Genomic DNA, 20121 nt, shown 5'->3' with positions numbered 1-20121 from the left:
TTGCTTGTTCTTCTAAACCCGAGATGGAGAACAGTACAAAATAGTTGAGTAAATCAAATAGAATAGGCTGTAAGATATGATTAAGTTTCACTTAAACAAACAGGTTAAAGGTCAGGGAAAAATGGCCTGATATTCACAATGAAAATGTTCTAGTACATTCTTTAAACTCCTCAGGAACGAAACCTACAAAATCATTTACACGGAATTAAAAGACAGTTCTATAACTTTTTCTAATCCTGACAAATACAGGTCAAATATGAAACAGGAGTAAACGTACCTTAAGAAATCTATGTCACTGTGTGAATATACTACACACACTGTGTGTGTGGTATATGCACACAGTGACGTAGATTTCCACCAATATACCACACGGACGGATTGGTGGATAGATAAATACTTTATACGAATTCGTATTTCAGAATTACCTGTTAATGATTGATATCAACTTCTTAACAAACGGGAAGGAAGTTGACGTTATAGACTTGCAGGATGTATCGTACAAAGCGACACTTTCGATGATTATAAGTGTTACTGACATTGCTGTACTGGACATCACTACACAAGCAAAATTCTACGGTATATACTGTTTCCTTATTTTTCCATTTCATTTAAATCGATACCTGCTAGAAATTCGTTTTATCGAAAAAAAAACTACCTATTTCCTTATTTGAATTTGGCTGTTAAGCCTTTGCATAGTGTCCCTTTTCAACATTCTTCAATTAAGTTGTATTAAGTTCTTGAATTGCCATCCAGAGATGTATAAATATATGTACAAATGCGTTTAAATCTCAGAAACATTGTGCCTTTTCTTCATCTCACGCCATTTAAACAGATCACTTATGAAAAAATCCAACCATGAAATTTAACTATCTGTCCTCTATCAATGAGCTCAATTACCATCCTTAACAGGACCATGCGATGAAGCAAACGGTGATTGTGAACACATTTGTATTCCGATCGGGAGGAATCGCGTTTGTCAGTGTGAATACGGCTTCACCCTTGAGGCAAATAAGGAAACATGCTCCTCACGTAAGTGTTATGTTAAGAGAACATCTTTTACAAAATTAGACTTGAGTTGATAATACAAACATTCCCGCTAAGAATAAAAGTAATAGAAGATGCTGTTTTCAAAAGAATATTGATAATATCAAAAGTTGTATTGACCTTGAATATGTCTAGGCTTGATTTTGATAATTGAAGTCTAAACTTGCCTATTATGTGAAAGGATGCAAAACACCTTTTGGTACTATTTTGGTTGTCCCTGTAGTTTTCCGTTTGTTGTTTGACTTGTTCATGTAGCCGTACAAGACATAAATGAAGTATGATAAGTCTTTTTTGAAGCTCATTCTGTACGTAGAGTCTAATGTTTCCTCATAATTATATAAACAGACAGATACCTACATTTGTTCATGACCGTTAAATGTTCACATGTTAAACTATGGTACATGAACTCTCGCTTAGAAGTTCACAATTATTTTTACATATGCCCTCAATACTGGCTATATGCGTTGAGCTTTTGTGTTGTAAACATCTAGGTAACAAACACGGAACAAAAAGTACACTCGAACACCTATACATGTTTGTAGAGATTTGCAAACTCGCTATTTTAAAATGGTATAACGTTCATTCCATTAAAGTGCCTCTACTAAACGACTTCATATTCGTAGCTGATTGGACACACAGCAATATATACCAAGTTTCCCTGGTGAATGGTGGGGCTCAAGGTTTAGACTCTGATATGATACAGAAACCGACTGGAATAGAGTATAACCATCTGACCGGGAAGGTGATCTGGGGAGATACAGGCGACTATCTCTTACAACAAGCCAACCTAGATGGTACCGGTTATGAGGTTTTGGTTGATGTAGGTAGGCAACTTTTAAACGGCAACAGTCCGCTTTTATATTATAAATATATAGTAACCGAGCGATGATATTGAAAATGCTTGTAAAGCTGGTCTACCTCTTGAATATTGATAATTGGAACCGTTATGAGGTTTTGGTTGATGTTGTTAAGTTACTGTACAGTTAAAAATACTAAAATCTAGTAAGCGAGCGATGATATTGCTATACGGTACTTAGGCAAGTAGAATGATGCTTTCAGTGCCCAAAGACAATCATTGCAGCGACGGTGGTTTGCTGAATAATATAATGAATGATGTAAAATTCTTAAACCTCAAAATCATTTCTACGCAGGAGTCGCTCATTAAACTTTGCATCCGATCTATGATTTTATTATAATTGTACAAATATTTTTGAGAACTATTGATATGCTTCATCCAAGAGTTACAAACGTATTTTGGAAGAGAACTCATTAAAAGTTGAAATAATACTTGTATTAAGTGGGCAAGTATACAATAGGTCAAACCCAAAACATATATATATACCAAAAAGAGGACAGTCTATTTTATGACAATTTAGTGCCACCTATTTACTTAAATGATGATATTTGTGGTATTGATGTTGACAATAATGTATTTATTTCTTTAAAGGAGCCATTAATACTCTCGGAACTTGTATACACGTTTATCAAGTCAGTTGGTAAGAAAAGGTGCGACATAGACGGATTTCCATTTAAGGTTTACGAAAATACCATGGATAATAATGTACATAATATATTGCTGGTTTTTATTGATATGTTCCAGTTAGATGATTTACGAATGATATTTTGTCATATATTCATAAATCCAAACCCACACTTGTTTCTTCAAATTTTTGCTGAAACTTGCCTACCAATATCGTGTATAAGATAGTGTAAGATAAATATGAACGAAATTGACAAGTCACAATTACGAGGCTTGGTTCTGGCTATAAGTCAATAGTTAAGGGATTTTTAAATAGAAGAGAAGAAGCTTTTCCTTCGTTTGTTGACTTTTGCAAAACCTTTGATAAAATAAACCATAACATTTGTTTCAAGCATAACGAAAAAAGAGTATTAATGGTAAATTCGTACAGGTTTGAAATTAAATGTTAAGCACCTTGTGGTCTTGTGCTAAAGTAAAGGAAATGGGACCCAAAGCGCAATTTAAGATGATTAATGAACAAAGGGTTATTCAAATGTAATATAGGGATCCGACAAGGAGATAATTCAAATATTGAGTTTCACTTTTTATAGATGAACTATCAACAATGTGACGAGAAAGCTTTTGATCTGGAATATTTATCATGTAACATATTAAACAGTACCTTATCTTTAATGTTCGATGACAATGCAGCTAGTTGCCCTAAAGATACGATTAAAGTACAACAACAGTTTAATTGCATTAAGTTTTTTGTACAAATACGGGTATGAACAATTTTTTCGACAAATTTAAACCGAAATCTTTTTTTAAATGGTGTAGCCTTAAAAAAATACGTATTACGAATTTGCGAATTTCGCTTAGGGGCGTATTTTTCATACCGATAGATATATACACCAAGTTCCTTACATTTTACATTAAATTTCTATGACTTGAAATTTAACGTTTACGTTTTTCTTCAGAAATAAAAGTTAGGCCATGGGCTACATTCCGTAGATGTTGAATAGGATTCTAAATCGATATGATCATTTGCAAACAGTAGAATTAATAGCATAATCAATAATTCCTGATCCTAATTAATTAATATATTTAAAATATTTCAGGAATGTACCACGCCCATCCCGACCGAATGGCGATTGACTAAAGTACGGGGAATATCTTTTACACAGCTGTAAGAAAAAACGTCCTCGGATTTACGGGGGTAGCCGTTGTAGCTCCCAATGGAATACACAAGAAAATTGTCGAGTATGGACAAGAACCACGGGCTATAGCGCTGGAACCGGAACAAGGGTAGAATGTTTTTATTGAACTACCTATCACGTAATTATATTGATATCTGGAGCTTGTTTAATTCCCATGGAAATAAAGATAAGATCTAACGATTATCATTAGTAAGAGGGACATTATACATGTGTATACTTCTTTGTAAAAGTAGTAGTTGTATATCTCGTTGTGAAAGAAGTAAACAATTATATTGCAGGAAAATCACAGTTTAAAATGTTTTAATTCAATAACATTTTTACATTAAAAATTTGGACGACGTTATAAACTCATTTCCTGAGGTTTATGCCCATGGTTTGAATGAATCATTTTGTGGCAGTTAAATGTTTTGGACTGATCACGGGACGACACCCGGAGTCCTGATGCGAGCTAAAATGGACGGGTCAGAGATGATCACTCTAAACGACAAGATGGTGTGGCCCAATGGTATTGCAATCAGCAGTAAAGGTTTGGCAATGCTATTTTAAGCTGCCATTTTGGCAACTAATTTTGTTAATATGGAGCGACGGATAATATTATTATAAACAAAATTGCGACGATGACATTTTGTCATCGATACACGTCCGTTAAAGTAGGACTTAACCATCATATAAGCAATATTAAAAAACAGCTTCTTGCATACATATGTTTGCATATGGCCTTTGGCTTGATATTGCCCTCAACATTCGTCTGGCAAAGGAGAAGTAACTTAGTTAGTGTAGGTTAAACAGTGCATGCCCAGGCTCCCTTGAATGAACTGTTAATTACAGAGAAGTGTGTTTTATTATAGCCAACATTTTGTATAAAGTAAGCATCGGATGTTTGAGATGACCTCCTCATCCCGGGATGTCAATTCTCTGTTTATAAATTAGAACCATCTTTGTCTTATGTTCCGGTGCATTAACATCTTGAAAAATGCTAGTTACAACTGGCCTCAGGTTATCGTCAACAATATCCTTGTTTTGTGCAATTTCATTGTCATTGGAAAATGAAATTGCCCCAACATCATAAGAAGAGATGCACGGTAAAAAGACAACAACTAAACTTTGCTTGGAAGTTAGGGCCGTCGCCATACAATCACTCTGATGATGGTCATACATTAATCAGAAAATATCACTTTATTGCAGTCCCTGTGGACAATCAAATGTATTTGCCTGTTGCCCATACCAGCCAATTGATGTTGACTTCTTTTCTGTCCTAACGGACGACTTTTTTAAGATACCTGTTTCTGTTTAAACACCTTTTAACATAAACCTCGGAAACAGTCCTATTCCGATGCTAATTGAAGGTAGATGTAATGTCAGATACATAAAATACACGAGTTTGTTTCACCGACCTTAAACTATTTTTTTATTATATGCCTATCAAATTCCTTTTCCATATCCAACATTGAAAATACAGCACGACATATTGAACAATCCGTATCATGAAACTCTCATTTTCTGATTCCGTATCATGCGAGTACCGTGTGTTATCTCGGAACTACTTTCGCGTTGCTAAATATAGCGTGAGAAATAAAACTGTTAAAACCTGTCATTTTTCAAATATAATTAAATAATCTAATTCTACTCACGCTCCAGATGCAGGTAAATATTCAGGAACATGGTTCTCATGTTCTTCAAAGAACTTTGAGAATAAACACGAAGCAAAGAACACTTCCATTATATTTAGACATCTGCTTCAGTGAATTAGTTGTTTGCCATTTCGAAGTTCATAAACTATTGCATTATTCATGTTTATTATCACACAAATAAGAGCAGCTCGCCAATACAAAGAATAGGTCGGATTCGCGTCATCGATAGAAATAGCGATTGACTCACGAGCTTCCCTTTGCATATTATGATCGTCAAAAATCCCACGAATATTTACTTTGTTAAAAATGGCCGCGGTACGTCTACAGGAAATAAAGATTAGTGTTTACTCGTAAAATAAGTACCGTTTTTTTTTCTGTGCTGTGACATTTAATAATTGTTTTCGTATAAGCAATTTGTTAATTTTGTTAAATATAAAATATTGTCTTCTTATTTTGCTTAATAAAATGAATTATGTAACTTCTGACTTCGTTCCGCTGTACTAACCTCCCTTGACTTCAATACACAAAACTACGTAACACATTCGAATTCATACACGCATTTGACAGATAGCGGTAAATTTAAATCAATTTGAAACCTAAAAATAAATAGGAATAATTAAATATGCAGGTATATAATAAATTGAAAATTACGATAAAACGATTTTCTGGTGACCTGCATTGCATATCGTCTCGTTCGGTGGGTTAACGTGTATACGTGTTTACACACCGAACTCGACGTTATACAGGTCACCAGGAAAGCGTCCTATCATAATATCCCCTATATATCGTTCTTTGAGTTTTCTCTTATTTTCTGTTCTGCGTTGCTTTTTTTTGGTCCGCTGGCTTAATACCCTTTTACTGCAGAAAAAAAAAACTACTGTGTTGTATCCAAAGATGATTTACAATACTTTTCTGAAATATTTTCTCCTTTTTTAAACTGTTATACATTATATATATATATATATATCTGGATTTTCCCATCACTCGTTTGGACCTCATACTCTGACTGAACAAAGGAATGATCGATTCCACAAGTTTACATGTTCACATTGTGACGTCTTTTAATACCATACTGTTAAAGTCAAGGGCATATTGACTACCAATCAATGTTCGTGTTAAGTATATTGGCTCAAGCTAAGGCTACTCCTGACGTACACTACGCGCCCGATATTTTTTTTATAATATAGAGTTTGTCCACTTCAGTTTTTAGTTTTATCGAAGAACTTTGCGTAATAAACATCAGTTTCAATAACTAAGTACAATTAAGGAATGAATTACGGGATTGAGATCATTATCGGGGTATGAACGCAATTGGGCTGTCCGCGATTGCCGAAATGCAGTTCATTAATGGAATGGGGGTTGAGGAGTAAATATAACGGAATGAGCTCCAAGAAACATGAGTACCGAGAAGGTTCGAGCAATTTGAACGGTAATGCCAATTTCAGAATAACAACGAGGATAAGGATGCATGCGAGAGTCGGTAAATCTACTGGTGCACGTGAAAAGAGAATAATCTTTTCGCAAATCACTGTTCAGTCCATCTGCGTTACGTTGAAACGAGTAGTCATGCGTACAATATTTATGCGAAATCTACAGAACCAAGCTCAGTAGCAAAAAGTTTAAACATAAACCCGGTTTAAAGGCACTGGGTAAACGCCAAAGACATAGAACATAAAAACAAAACAATTCACAAACAAGAAACATGGAAGAAAAGCACAACACTCCACAAACAGCACAGTGCATACATACTATATATAAAAAAACTAGTTCAAGTAGTTTTTCAAAAATTCTTTATGTATCAGCAGATGTACTTGTAAACAAATAGTAAACGTACAAGTTGTATTTTGCAATCTCACTATTGATAGGATCAGTAGATGTACGGATAAACAGAGTGTAAACATACAAGTAGTGTTTTACAATATCTCTATTTATAATATCAGCAAATGGGCATACAAAAAGAAAGTACACGTACAAATAGTGTACCTTTCCAGTCACTCTATTAATAGGATCAGTGGATGTACTAATAAATAGAGAAAAAAAACAAACAAGTAGTGCTTTTCAATCTCACAATCAATAGGATCAGCAGATGTACTTTCAAACAGAGAGTACACGTACAATTAATGTTTAGCAGTATCTCTAATAATAGGATCAGCAGATGTACTAATACATCGAGGGAACACATACAAGTAGTGTTTTGTAATCTTTCTAATAATAGGATCAGCAGATGTACTTACAAGTAATGTTTTACAATCTAACGAATAATAGGATCAGGAGATTTACTTATAAACAGGGAGTACACGTACACGTAATATTCTGCAATCACGCTATCAATCGGATCAGCAGATGTATCGATATATAGAGAGTTCACATACAAGTAGTGTTTGGCGATATCTCAAATAATAGGATCAATAGATGTATTTATAAATAGAGAGTACACATAGAAGTAATGTTTTACAATATCGCTATTAATAGGATCAGCAGATGTACTTATAAACAGAGAATACACGAACATTTGGTGCTTCACAATATCTCTTTTAATAGGATCAGCATACAAACAGAGAGAACACGAACAAGTAGTTCTTTACAATCACACTTTCAATAGGATCAGCAGATGTACTTATAATTAGAGGGAACACGTACAAGTAGTATTTTACAATATCTCACTATTAATAAGATCAGCAGAAGTACTTATAAACAGAGAGTACACATACAAGTAGTGTTTTACAATATCTCTATAAAAGGGATTAGCGGATGTACTTACAAACAAAGTTTACATGTACAAGTAGTGTTTGACAATCCCTCTAATATGATAAACAGAGGTACTTATAAACAGAGGGTACACGTACAAGTATTATTTTGCAATCTCACTATAAATATGATCAGTAGATGTACCTACAAACAGAGAGTACAAATAGTGCTTTGCAACATAACTATTAATAGGATCAGCTGATGTGCTTAAAAAACAGAGAGTAAATTCAATGTGAAAAAGGAATTAAGACTCTGTCAACTAAACGGGGAAAAGTAAAATTTGCAGGACAAAGTGTTTCCCTTTTTCGATTGATATTGCTCTGAGTCGTGAATATTGTTTTCAAATACTCTCTATCCTTTATTTGTTATCTTTAGAAATAAATTATTCATCCTTGTTTTTTCCGGCGATTATCTTACACAGCCAAGACCGTGTTTGTAACGGACGGAAATTCTGACCGGATTTACGCCTGCACGTTCAGTGGCTCGTGCTCTGTGTTTCACGAGGATCCCGGGATGCAACTCATGGACATCAAACTGTTAGACGACAACATGTTTTACTCCGCGTGGAATAAAGTGTATGTAGCATAACTCCACGTGAAAGAAGGGTGTTTAACTTCAAAGACAGACACATAATTTATGTTATACTGGCATTTTCAGGTAGTATTCATAAAATTAAATATGTGTAAATCCAGTGTTTTAATACATTCAATAATACATATAAAAGTGTACATGTCCTCATAGTAATGCCTCGAAGACTTAAACCTGATGCACACTGACCATTACAGGTACATTACACGAATAAATATCCACACTAAGGAGGTTGTAAAGTTTGCTGAAAACGCCGAACTTGGAAGATTGGGGACCATCGCAGTGTACAGTTCTTCTTCGGCTGTACCAGGTAATTAAAAGTAACATAGGAATAATAGGATCAACAGATGAACTTATAAACTGAGAGTACACATACAAGTAATGTTTTACAATATCGCTATTAATAGGATCAGCAGATGTACATATAAACAGAGAATACACGAACATGTACTGGGTCACAATATCTATTTGATAGGATCAGCATACAAACAAAGATAACTCGAACAAGTAGTGCTTTACAATCACACTTTCAATAGGATCAGCAGATGTAATTATAAACAGAGAGTACACATACAAGTAATGCTTAACAATATCGCTATTAATAGGATCAGTAGAAGTACTTATAAACAGAGAGTTCACAAACAAGTATTGTTTTACAATATCTCTATTAAAGGGATCAGCAGATGTATTTACAAACAAAATTTACACGTACAAGAAGTGTTTGACAATCCCTCTAGTATTTTCCCTTTTTCGATTGATATTGTTCTGGGTCCAGAACAGTTTCAAGATTGTTCTTTGTACCTTACGCATGAAAACAGATGGAATGCTTTTCCTTTGTCCCTAACGTCGGGCAAATAAGATATTGAAATATATATTTATTTATTTTTATCTTTAACTCATAGTAATTTATTAACTAGGAACAGTTTCCATATCTCCTCTTCCTATAACCAGATAACTTTTTACTATTGAATATAGGAACATTTCAAAGTGTTCAATATCCCCAAAAAAACTTTTTTATATTCTTTTTTGGTATAAGTTTAAAACTTTCCTTTTCTGTACATGATATTCGTGAATGATGCTCAAAGTACATGTATAACCAGACATTCCGTATGTACACGTTTGTTTATCGGATACATTTTATGTTTCATTAATGCGGTTCATCGTTGTATGAAATTTTTTAAAAGTATTTAATTATTATACTTAACAAAAACTGAAGAATTGTTAAGTATTCGACTTAATAACACATATAAATCAAAAGAAAAAAAAACAACTTGAAAATGAAAAAAATACATGGACAAAAGTATTAAGCGTATTGTCAATTTCATGACGTCTTAAGTGCCAGCCAAACACGCCATGCACCGATTCATACCCGGTGGGACAAAACGTCGACAAGTTCATTACATACAAATACTTATAAGTTTGTCGTGAACAACTACAGGTGCGTCATAATCCTTTTATATAGCATTTTTAGAGGTATTTCACCACGATTAATATAACAAAACTGTCTATCATTGGTTGCTCAGTATCCATCTAACTCAGGAAAACTTTTTTAAGCATAATTAATTAGTATAAGTCCGGCAAATTTCCCTCCAATTTAAAAAAAGTGCCTAAGAAACTACAGATATATTTTCTTTGCCTTTTAAAACAGTTTCATATTTGGTCGTGCATCACACGTAATCCATATTGTATCGAGAAAATCGTGATTTAACAATTTGTATAGACACTTCTAATAATAATATACAACGTATATATGTGAAATGGAGCAACGAAAAAGCGAACGCCGATTTGTTGGACTGAGCGCTGAACAAATGAGTGAAATCGTTCTTTATTGCACACATTAACCTCGTAAGATTGTCTTCTTGCATGCATTATAGTAAAAAACATTTACCTGTCTTCGTGTTTCTTATTTCAGTGACCAGTTCTTGCAGCCCAAACAAAGGCAGGGCTAATTGCAGCACACTTTGTCTCCCAAGCTCTATTGGATATACGTGCGCATGCGCAGATGGCGTGTCCTTATTACCAGATGGGAAGACGTGCTCGAATGGTAAGATGAACTGTATTCAGAATCATATTCAGTATAAACGAAATTGTATGCACTTCCTGTTTTGAAAATGAATTGCGGTGTAAGTAATCGTTTAACTACATCATTATAGTCGCCACTTCAACGACAACAACGACGTTAACTACACCGACAACAACTACGACACAAACAACATCAAAAACTACAACAACTGTCCTAACAACGACAACGACAGCTTCTACCTACACATCAAGAACAACAACTAGTTCTCTGCCACGGTCCGACTCCACATCAAGAACAACAACTAGTTCTCTGCCACGGTCCGACTCCACATCAAGAACAACAACTAGTTCTCTGCCACGGTCCGACTCCACATCGAGAACAACAACTAGATTTCCGCCACGGTCCGACTCCACATCAAGGACAACAACTAGTTTACCGCCAAGGTCCGACTCCACATCAAGAACAACAACTAGTTCATTGCCACGGTCCGACTCAACATCAAGAACAACAACTAGTTCATTGCCACGGTCCAACTCCACATCAAGAATAACAACTAGTTTACCACCACGGTCCAGTACGAGCTTGCAGGGATCGCCTACTGCCATTGTGAATGTTGCCTCCATGATTCCATATATTGGCGTTGGTGCTGGGGGTGCCCTTGTACTCATCGTTGCCGTCGTCATCGTCTGTGCTATCATTCCTGTGTACGGAAGCCTTATCATAAATCGATGATGTATTTGATGCAGTTTATTCTTTATCAATATATTGTATTCTTTTGAACTTGAATACATTGTTTGAAGTTATTATTTACGAGTTTGACATGAAGTAATATTTGAAAGCATATTATGATCTCGATGCCCTCTTTAAAGTCCGTCTCTTCAGGCGAAAAATGAGGCGAGCTGATGGCGGTCCCCGATACCTGCAAGACAATGAAAGAGTCGATCACAGCCCCGTCTGTCATGGTGATAGTATTGACATTCTCGGTCTTGAGATGCACGAGTACGAATCTGCATTATCTTTAGCGCAAATTCGGGCAATCGAAAACCAGGAATGCAGTGCGGTGGGTATTTCCTAATTATTTACAAGAATCATCAATGGATTATCTTTCGAAATGAAAACAATGCGTTCTCCGTTGTAAAAGTTGAACCAAATTGTGCGGTATTTAAGCATAAACATAAAAACTTGTCAAAACTATTATTCTTAATTGTCTGTTTCAACTTTACAGATACAAAATTACGATTACCTCAACTTCACCAAAGAAGACACCATGTACGATGTAATACCTGCCGATATTGCCCCACCCCCTCAGTATAAGGCTAACAGAATATATCCCCGGCCCAAGCTGCCCATACCCCACGTCAACAACATGCAGAGCACTGCGGATGTAAGAGTCCTGCCATGCATTTCCGAAGTCGGTGAAAGGGATATCGGCTCAGTTAGAAGCGAGGTAATGGGCGTCAGACAATACATACCGAGCCGGGAACCTCACAAAGCTACAGAACGACTACAAGTACGTCTTCCTAAGCCGTAAATAGCCACACAAACTGTTTCCTCGGATTCACTTCAAATTATATCGTGGTCGACACTTTATACTTAAAGAGACACTTAATACAGTAGCACAATGCAAAGCACAGCACTCGTTGACATGTTACACAAGAGATGCTTAAGATAAACCTGGCATTTGTTAAAAGATATCATACAGGTAAAATGTTCTATAGATTATGTACAATAAGAACTCAAGAAGTACAATAGATAATATACATTTAAAAGTAATGCAGAAATAGTTTCCCCGGAAAAAATATATAATTAACAAATTATCCGACTTTTTAAATTTTGATTGAAAACAAAAGATTTATTCTGATATGAAATTCACTAAGTATTTAAATATTTTTAGTTAAATGTTTATAAAACTTGCTTGCTTTTAAATTATGACGTCACACTGCTTTTAAATTGCGTCATTCTTCTATATTATTTCCATGACGTCATCAGTATAAACTTTGTCAGACACCAAATAGCTTTATTGTTTTTTTATAGAATAATGACTGAATATGAAATTTTCTTCTTATGTTTATGATAGCCTTCTTAAATATTCTACATTTGCAGACTATATGTCATAAATTTACTTTTTGATTTATTTAGGAAGAAAACCGTAAACAATTTAAATATATGATATCTAATCCTAATACTTAATATTAATGTCGTTTGCATTTTCCTTATATTACGCATATGTAATACAAAAACACTTGATTTTGATGATATTAAAATAGAAGCAAGGTGTAGTATGTAATAATATATGTTGTATTTTGACTGCATGCTAAATAAATTTTGATTTTGTTGAAGAAGCGTCTGTGTTGTATCAATTATGCACATTTGGTTAAATAATATCCACATAAACGATGGGTATCTATTTTATTTCCGTTATCATAACGCCAAACAACGTTGCATTAGATATTTTCGTTTGCAGTAAAGCACGATTATACAAAACTTTGCAATGTAGACAGACACTTGGTTTGTTGTATTTCTATTTTCTTTAATCCTGGTATGTTTGCTGATAGCAATCAACGTGTCTGGTAACTCAAACTTATCATTCATTTTAGTTTAAAATGTTAAATTTCCCTTAGGAAAACAATGCTTATCATTGGAACTTAATGATTGGCAAAATATGTGTAAAAGGTTTAAAATAGTCATTATCATACATATGTTTAATTTGTAACAGATTGACTATAGCCCTTAATGTCCAAAAGAAAGAAACAAAAACGGAAAGGACAAAAAAAAAATGCGCAATCTTGCAAAAAAGAACAAAACGCGTACAATTGACCCCCATAAAAAGTAACAATTACGTTTAAATTTTAACTTATGTTAACTAGTTTACAAATGGTGTACATTTCATACTTAATATTAATGTTTGGATTGACTTTATTTTTAAAATACAAATATTAAAACAAGTATATCATTACTATGTAGCAGTAAGTTAGATATGGTTAAAAACTTTTCGTAATGTTTTTAACGTGAAAAATGGAGCGATTGCTTTTGGATGTGATAGTAGTATCAACATGTTGGCAAAACATTGTGGGTGAGACTTGCTTTTTTCTGTAATAATAATTCTTCAAATTCGTTATGATCTTATCTTGCATAGTAACAGGAGTTAGTACCAAAAATGTTTGTTATAATTAAAGTACCTAAAGTTCAAGTCAAAATCAATACATGTACCAGCGGCTTCATGATCTTCTTGAACGATCTCTGAATAACTTGGGTAGTACTTAAAATGATGGTCGTCGGACAGGAAAATAGCCGCATTGTTGTGGCTCCGAGCCTCTTTCTGGAACGACTCATTGCAACCGCGCCACTGTGCTTCTCTTCTCTCTGTATTTTGTCTTTCGCCGTTGCTATGTAACTATCTTTCAATTACAATGTTAAATTCATATTATTTTTAAATGGATAACTTCTTGAATTAAAATATTGCTGTGTTTATTGTTACTTTTTAGACACTTTAGTGATATTAACGTTTCAATTATTGTGAATTTTGGTACTTAAAATACATAAATAAATGATGAGGTTAAATCTTTAAAACTTTTTACCTTTACAGATGTATAAAGTATACACCGGTGTGTTTTAAAAATCAATATCAAAAAGTGTTTGTGGTTGCAGGAAATATAAAGAGACGAAATAGTAGCATCTTAAAGTTAAATACCAAATATTCAATACGGTTTCAATAATTTCGTTTTCATCACATATATGTTTGATAAAGTATATGGAAGTGATGCATGTTTTAATTTCAAATACAGCTTGTTTTGAAACGTTATTTGTTTGGGTGTGACAAGGGAAGAGGTCCCTAAGTAAAATATTTGTTATGAAAGGAAATTCATAGGTGTCTAAAGAATATTTTATACTAAGCTACCTTGGTACCGCTGTATACATCATAGACGCGACTTCTTTCATAGAAGCGATTTTTTTCAACAAAAGTATAAGTCTGGTGAGAATTACCAATTGATGAAAGTATACCACTAAAATATCTTTTACGTTCATCAAACTATTTCGGAAGGTCAAAGTTTAGACCATCAAGCAATTAGCACCGTAATGGAAGGTTATCCGTTGCCATAACATTCTTCCAAACTTTCCATAGACAGAAAACATGTCTCAATAACTTACCAGGATTGTCGTCGACCTACATCCATTTAATCTTGGAATGGACTTCGACATCAACAGAAAAAGCTAGTTTTTATCTTTATCTTTATTTACATCTCATCATTGCACATACCATAAAACACATACAATGTAAAATAACATTAAAAATCAGTGCAATGCCATTCCATTCGGAATTATATGAGATGGTCCATGACCTTTTACAGTATTTTTTTACATATCTACACATATAACTTCAATATCAATAAATGAAGGAACAGTGCTGGGCATCAACTTGAACATACTGACGAATGAAACTCACACATAAACTGAAGAGGTTATCGCAGTTACTCAACGACCGACTATACAGACGTTATGTGCAAACAAAAGAAGCCGTAGCAATAGTTTTTGGCTACTAAAGGGTACAATGCAGTCATTAAAGGACAACAAATCCTGCCTTATTATCAGGGACTTCAAAACGCGTTACACGGTACGGATACATACAGAGTGCTCTTCATATTCCAGTATGTGTTGTATATATATATATATTGTAATGTAATTGGCTATGCATAATTGACAAACTCTTCTTACATTTTATAATATTCAACATGATTTATCCAGTTAGTATATTAAAACACTGCCTGCGTTTGTTGTCAACAGTAACATTCATTGGCCGCGAAAATACATTACTTTTCCCCCTACCTGCAATAATAGTTGTGTTGCATACACCGGTCAGTGGCTTTGCAATAGCTCATGGTTATAGTTTAATGTACTTACGTTAAACTCTCTTAATTATGTCATTCCATTTAGTAATTTCACGTTGTAATTGAAACACGGAAGTAAAAACAGTTTGTTTTGGGGCGGCCTCTTTTACTGGAATAATCTCTATTCGTAAAACATGCTTTATAGGTAAAATGCTATACCTCTGTAATACAAGGTTACGTTAAACCATTACTTTAAGTTGTTAACGTCACGGTGGATCACGCTTACGTGACCGGAGTACGTATCATAGGGATTTCGTCCGGATTCCGTACGTGGCACTAGATTTGATGTGGCGGAGGACTACAATCTACGGATTTTCCGCACGGCTGCTGATTGGATGAGATTGGCAATTTTGGATTTTCCGGGTTTCTGATTGGTTTTGGGGCAAATGATTGCCATGTCCTCCTCACCAAGTATCAAGGCGCGGGAAAGTATAAATACAAGACCGCGCAGCAGACGCCAGCTTTCACAACTTTTCGGCCATATTGGAAACTTTAAAAACTTAATTTCAAATCTTTTCATACAAGTTTATTTAACAAGAAAGAGAGCCACCCTGCAGCAATGAAATATTATATTATATCATTATAGATAATAGATAAAAGGAACGTTATCATTAAAAGAACATTTACTCTTTAATCAAAGTAATATTATTACAGTATCATATTTGTTTGCAAGGATTGATATTTATTTATGAGTAAATAAAAGTTAATACACATGTCACGCTCGTTGGTCCTGTATCTAGTAAATTTAATTGTCAACTGGAGCATCTGCTGTCCGTTTCGCATGAAATAAGGTAAACAACAAATCGAACGTATAAATTGAGTCGTCTACGTAAGGGTTCACGTTACAATATATATATATATATATATATATATATATATATATATATATATATATATATATATATATATATATATATATATACGCATATATGCAATTGCATATTATTTTTCCAAAATGGTATTCAAAAATTGTAACAACAAATAAATTATCATTTCTAAATACATTAAATATTGCAATTGTTCAATTTAGTTAACTTAATTTCACTCATTTTCCTTAGAACTCAATCTTATGTTATCAATGTGCAGCCATTGCAGGTGATCGCTTTAAATCTAAAGAAATCCTTGTTTACCAGTGCGTTTATATGCTTGAATGAATTTTTTTTGTCTCATTGCAGCACTATTTAAAGAAGAAACGATGCAAAATTAATATTATGGGCTTTAATTATCGTATTATTTATAATACCTGTCATATGTTTTCGTTCCGGATCGAAAAATCCGACCCGATGGAACCTGCGTTGCCAGGTAACGAGGCTTGCCGAGTTACCGGCTACGCAGCGTGCCCGAGGGTCGGATTTTTCGATCCGGAACGGACACACATGATAGATATTTTTTCTAGCATACCTTGAATTACATTTTTTTGTGAAAAATGCAAAGAAAAGCGCATTTTTGTAAATTTCACCAAAAATAACGTGCGTTGATGTTAGCTGACGTCATGACGCGCATTAATATTTATTCACTGCATACGTCAAGAAGTTCCTTCAGTATCACGTCTTTTAAGGGTTATTTTGATTTGTCTTGAAGGTGTGTTTTTCATCTATTGAAATCTCATATTGGACACTTGATAATGAGGACTCAGATGACTGGTCATCATGGACGTCTTTCTTTCCTTGATTGTGTTATTATGCACTAGTCATTTGTAACCAAGAAAATGTAGATGGAAACACTCCAAGGGGAGTAATAATTTATTTTCAACTTTATGGTTACATTAAATGTGAAATAAAAGAAATGAAAAGTATTACGTCACAGCGCGTGACTCATCTGGCATGGGGGGATGCCGGAAATGCCTATCCGATGTTCTAGAAATATTAATACAAAATGTGAACGTGTTTCTTTATGTTTTAATTTGTTCTCGGAGTGACATTTGGTGCATTTTCTATTTAAAGATGCACTATTACTCCAAAATAAAACTTAACACATTTAATACAAGTGTTTTAATATACCAAAAAGGATAAACAAATGTCGAAAACAATGATGCTTATGAAGGATGCCGAGTTTAATTTAAAAGAAATGTGCAGAAAACACGCTAATGCTAGCTTAAGAGACCATAGTAGATCGCAGTTAAGCTTTTAGAATTCACCGATCATTTAATATTTTTGCGTTTACAGCTAATAAATACACGGTTATAATATTGTTAATAGCAATAAATATTTTCCATAAATGCATTATTTAAGTAAGTGGTTGAGGTTGTATCACTCAAAATTTATATTTGTTGTACATGTGTATGTACTGATTTTGAATAAGAGTGTCACTTTAAGTTGACTGAACATGGTATCCAAATAACAAGAAAATTGTGTGTAACTATCGATCCATCTTGAAATATTCTTGCAACCTTTCCTTAATAGGTTTATCCGATGTAGCAAATGGTGATTTTGAACACCTTTGTATTCCAATCGGGAAAAATCGCGTATGTCAATGAGAATACAGTTATACAGCTTTACCTTGGAGGCAATCAAGGAAACCTGCTCCTCGCGTGGATTTTTTGGATAACACATCGAATTTACAGAACAATGTCATAAAATAGGATTGTTACTATTACATACAAACACATATTTACCAATTGCGAAAAGGTATACAAGATAAAAAAAAAATACGAAAAGTTTGAAAGTTTCGCAAACCTTGACAGTTATGAGTGAGGTTGCAAACCAGTTCTTGTACATGTAGTTGTTCCCTAGTACAAGTGAGTGTTGCAGTTATTTTAAGTTATATACTGATCTCTCCTTGTACGTGCAGTGGTATGAATGGCGCTAACAAACAGGTTAGTTTCCTTGTTTGTTGTGTGTATTACGTCATATAGTACATTGAGCCTCGCTAAACAGTATAGCTTACAGCAATCTTTGCAGAAGAACATACGATGCTCGATATTGGCTTGACGCATTACACTTGTACTTTGTACACACACCTGGATGACGTATCAATAACAAACAAATGACTAGAACACCTACACATGCAGACACGTTTCGAACCTCGTTATTTTCATTTTTTTTATTCCTTTCCTTCCGTAAAAGAGCCTCTACTAAACGACTATATACTCGTTGTTGGTTGGACAAACATCAATACATACCAAGTTTCCTTGGTGTGGTCCAAGGAATAAAATCGAAAATGATTCAGAAACCTACTAGACAAGAGTACAACTGTCTGACCAGGAAGGTAATCTGGGAAGAAATAGGAAACTTTCTGTTGCAACAAGCCAGCCTCGATGGTACCGGTAATGTGGTTTTGGTCCATGTCGGTATGAAGCTAGTATAAGGCATCGGTACGGTTTTATTTTGTAATTTGTTTTACTGTTTAACTGTCACAACCAACCAAGATATTAATGGTACTTCGACTTTTTTTACGAACTCTATGAATAGCTTGAAAAATTGTTTAGATTATAATGAAGCTTATACAATTCTGATATATTATTTTATAATATCAGTGACGTGTGAACGTAATACAAAGACACATACACATTTCATAATACATATCAAACGAATGAATACATGCAATTAACATTTTAACGACAACCTACGCCAAAACAGGACCATGGTAAAAGCCTAATCAATACAGGCGAATACAATAATTCAAAAATTAAGCTCATTTAGTCTCTGCAAATACCGGAAACTTGGCTTTGAGAGAATAACTGACTAAATAGTACCTCATACAAAAGCCTCATTAAAACGGCAAAACCGCTGAGTCCCAGTGCCTTACCCCAAAATATTGAACAGTGTAATATAATAACAAGCTTGTAAAATTACATCTTGAATGTATCTCGTATGTTTAGTAAAGAATTTAGTCTGTATAAAAAAGAATGTCGTCTTTGGCAGGGCCAACCCGGTGCCCCCCCCCCCACCATTACATCATTTATATAAAATATAAATATATTATTGCTTAAATTACACCATCTAAGATTAAAATTAGCCAAACCCTTTTTGGGCTACAAGACTTAGTTTAAACATATTTTTACAACGTGTTATATGTAACCACTTGACAGTACGTGATAATCAGGAGACCAATCCTTAACAATGTCATAATACATGCCATCGATAACATACTTGTAAATATGTAAAATTGTTTCATTTAAATCAATTTTGAACGCTTTTCATTCATCCCACTGTACGTTTCAAGTTGACTTTCACTCTACCGATATGGTCAAAGTAATGATAATGATAAAGGATACTTGAAATTTTCGCTCTTCGAAAGTTTGATTTGTCTTTTTGTGTTTTATTCTAAATATAGATATAGACTTCTAATGTGCACCTTTTTTAAATGTATTTGATTAGCTTTGACACTTTAGAAGATAAACCTATATCACTAAAAAAGTGCATTACTTTTTGAGTATTATATTACTTTATATGACCCCGAGTTTCGGATTCACCAGAGAAAGGTGCACTTTTGTACTGCTGATATGCCGATCACAAAAATCACAAATCGTTACTTGCGCTGCCCACATCAGTCCTTAAATGAACATATCACGTGCAGAGGATTT

At 34.2% G+C, this 20121-nt stretch overlaps 2 protein-coding genes across 2 annotated transcripts; both read left to right on the top strand.

Annotated features, from left to right (window-relative positions):
* The first annotated feature begins 431 nt into the window (after window positions 1–431).
* LOC128210827 (low-density lipoprotein receptor-related protein 4-like) lies at window positions 432–3716 on the top strand. Its single transcript, XM_052915181.1, has 4 exons — window positions 432–576; window positions 910–1029; window positions 1638–1868; window positions 3622–3716. The coding sequence occupies exons 1-4, from the start codon at window positions 432–434 to the stop codon at window positions 3660–3662; spliced, it is 537 nt and encodes a 178-aa protein (XP_052771141.1). The 3' UTR covers window positions 3663–3716.
* Window positions 3717–6731: 3015 nt separating this feature from the next.
* Window positions 6732–11442, top strand: LOC128210826 (uncharacterized). Its single transcript, XM_052915180.1, has 5 exons — window positions 6732–6762; window positions 8521–8674; window positions 8885–8997; window positions 10600–10731; window positions 10841–11442. The coding sequence occupies exons 1-5, from the start codon at window positions 6732–6734 to the stop codon at window positions 11440–11442; spliced, it is 1032 nt and encodes a 343-aa protein (XP_052771140.1).
* The last annotated feature ends 8679 nt before the right edge of the window (window positions 11443–20121 follow it).

Source organism: Mya arenaria, chromosome 12 (assembly GCF_026914265.1).
Source record: "Mya arenaria isolate MELC-2E11 chromosome 12, ASM2691426v1".
In the NCBI taxonomy this organism is placed as follows: domain Eukaryota; kingdom Metazoa; phylum Mollusca; class Bivalvia; order Myida; family Myidae; genus Mya; species Mya arenaria.
Note: the sequence above shows the minus strand (reverse complement) of the source record. Positions and strands in the feature narration are given on the sequence as shown.

What these genes read in the sequence shown, in the direction of transcription:
- LOC128210826 (XM_052915180.1), top strand. Translation starts at nt 6,732, where the DNA reads ATGAGCTCCAAGAAACATGAGTACCGAGAAG. An exon ending in GAAACATGAGTACCGAGAAG is followed by an intron (nt 6,763 to 8,520) that starts GTTCGAGCAATT and finishes TATCTTACACAG; the next exon opens with CCAAGACCGTGTTTGTAACG. An exon ending in TTCTTCTTCGGCTGTACCAG is followed by an intron (nt 8,998 to 10,599) that starts GTAATTAAAAGT and finishes TTCTTATTTCAG; the next exon opens with TGACCAGTTCTTGCAGCCCA.
- LOC128210827 (XM_052915181.1), top strand. Translation starts at nt 432, where the DNA reads ATGATTGATATCAACTTCTTAACAAACGGGAAGGAAGTTGACGTTATA. An exon ending in TACACAAGCAAAATTCTACG is followed by an intron (nt 577 to 909) that starts GTATATACTGTT and finishes CATCCTTAACAG; the next exon opens with GACCATGCGATGAAGCAAAC. An exon ending in TGAGGTTTTGGTTGATGTAG is followed by an intron (nt 1,869 to 3,621) that starts GTAGGCAACTTT and finishes AAAATATTTCAG; the next exon opens with GAATGTACCACGCCCATCCC.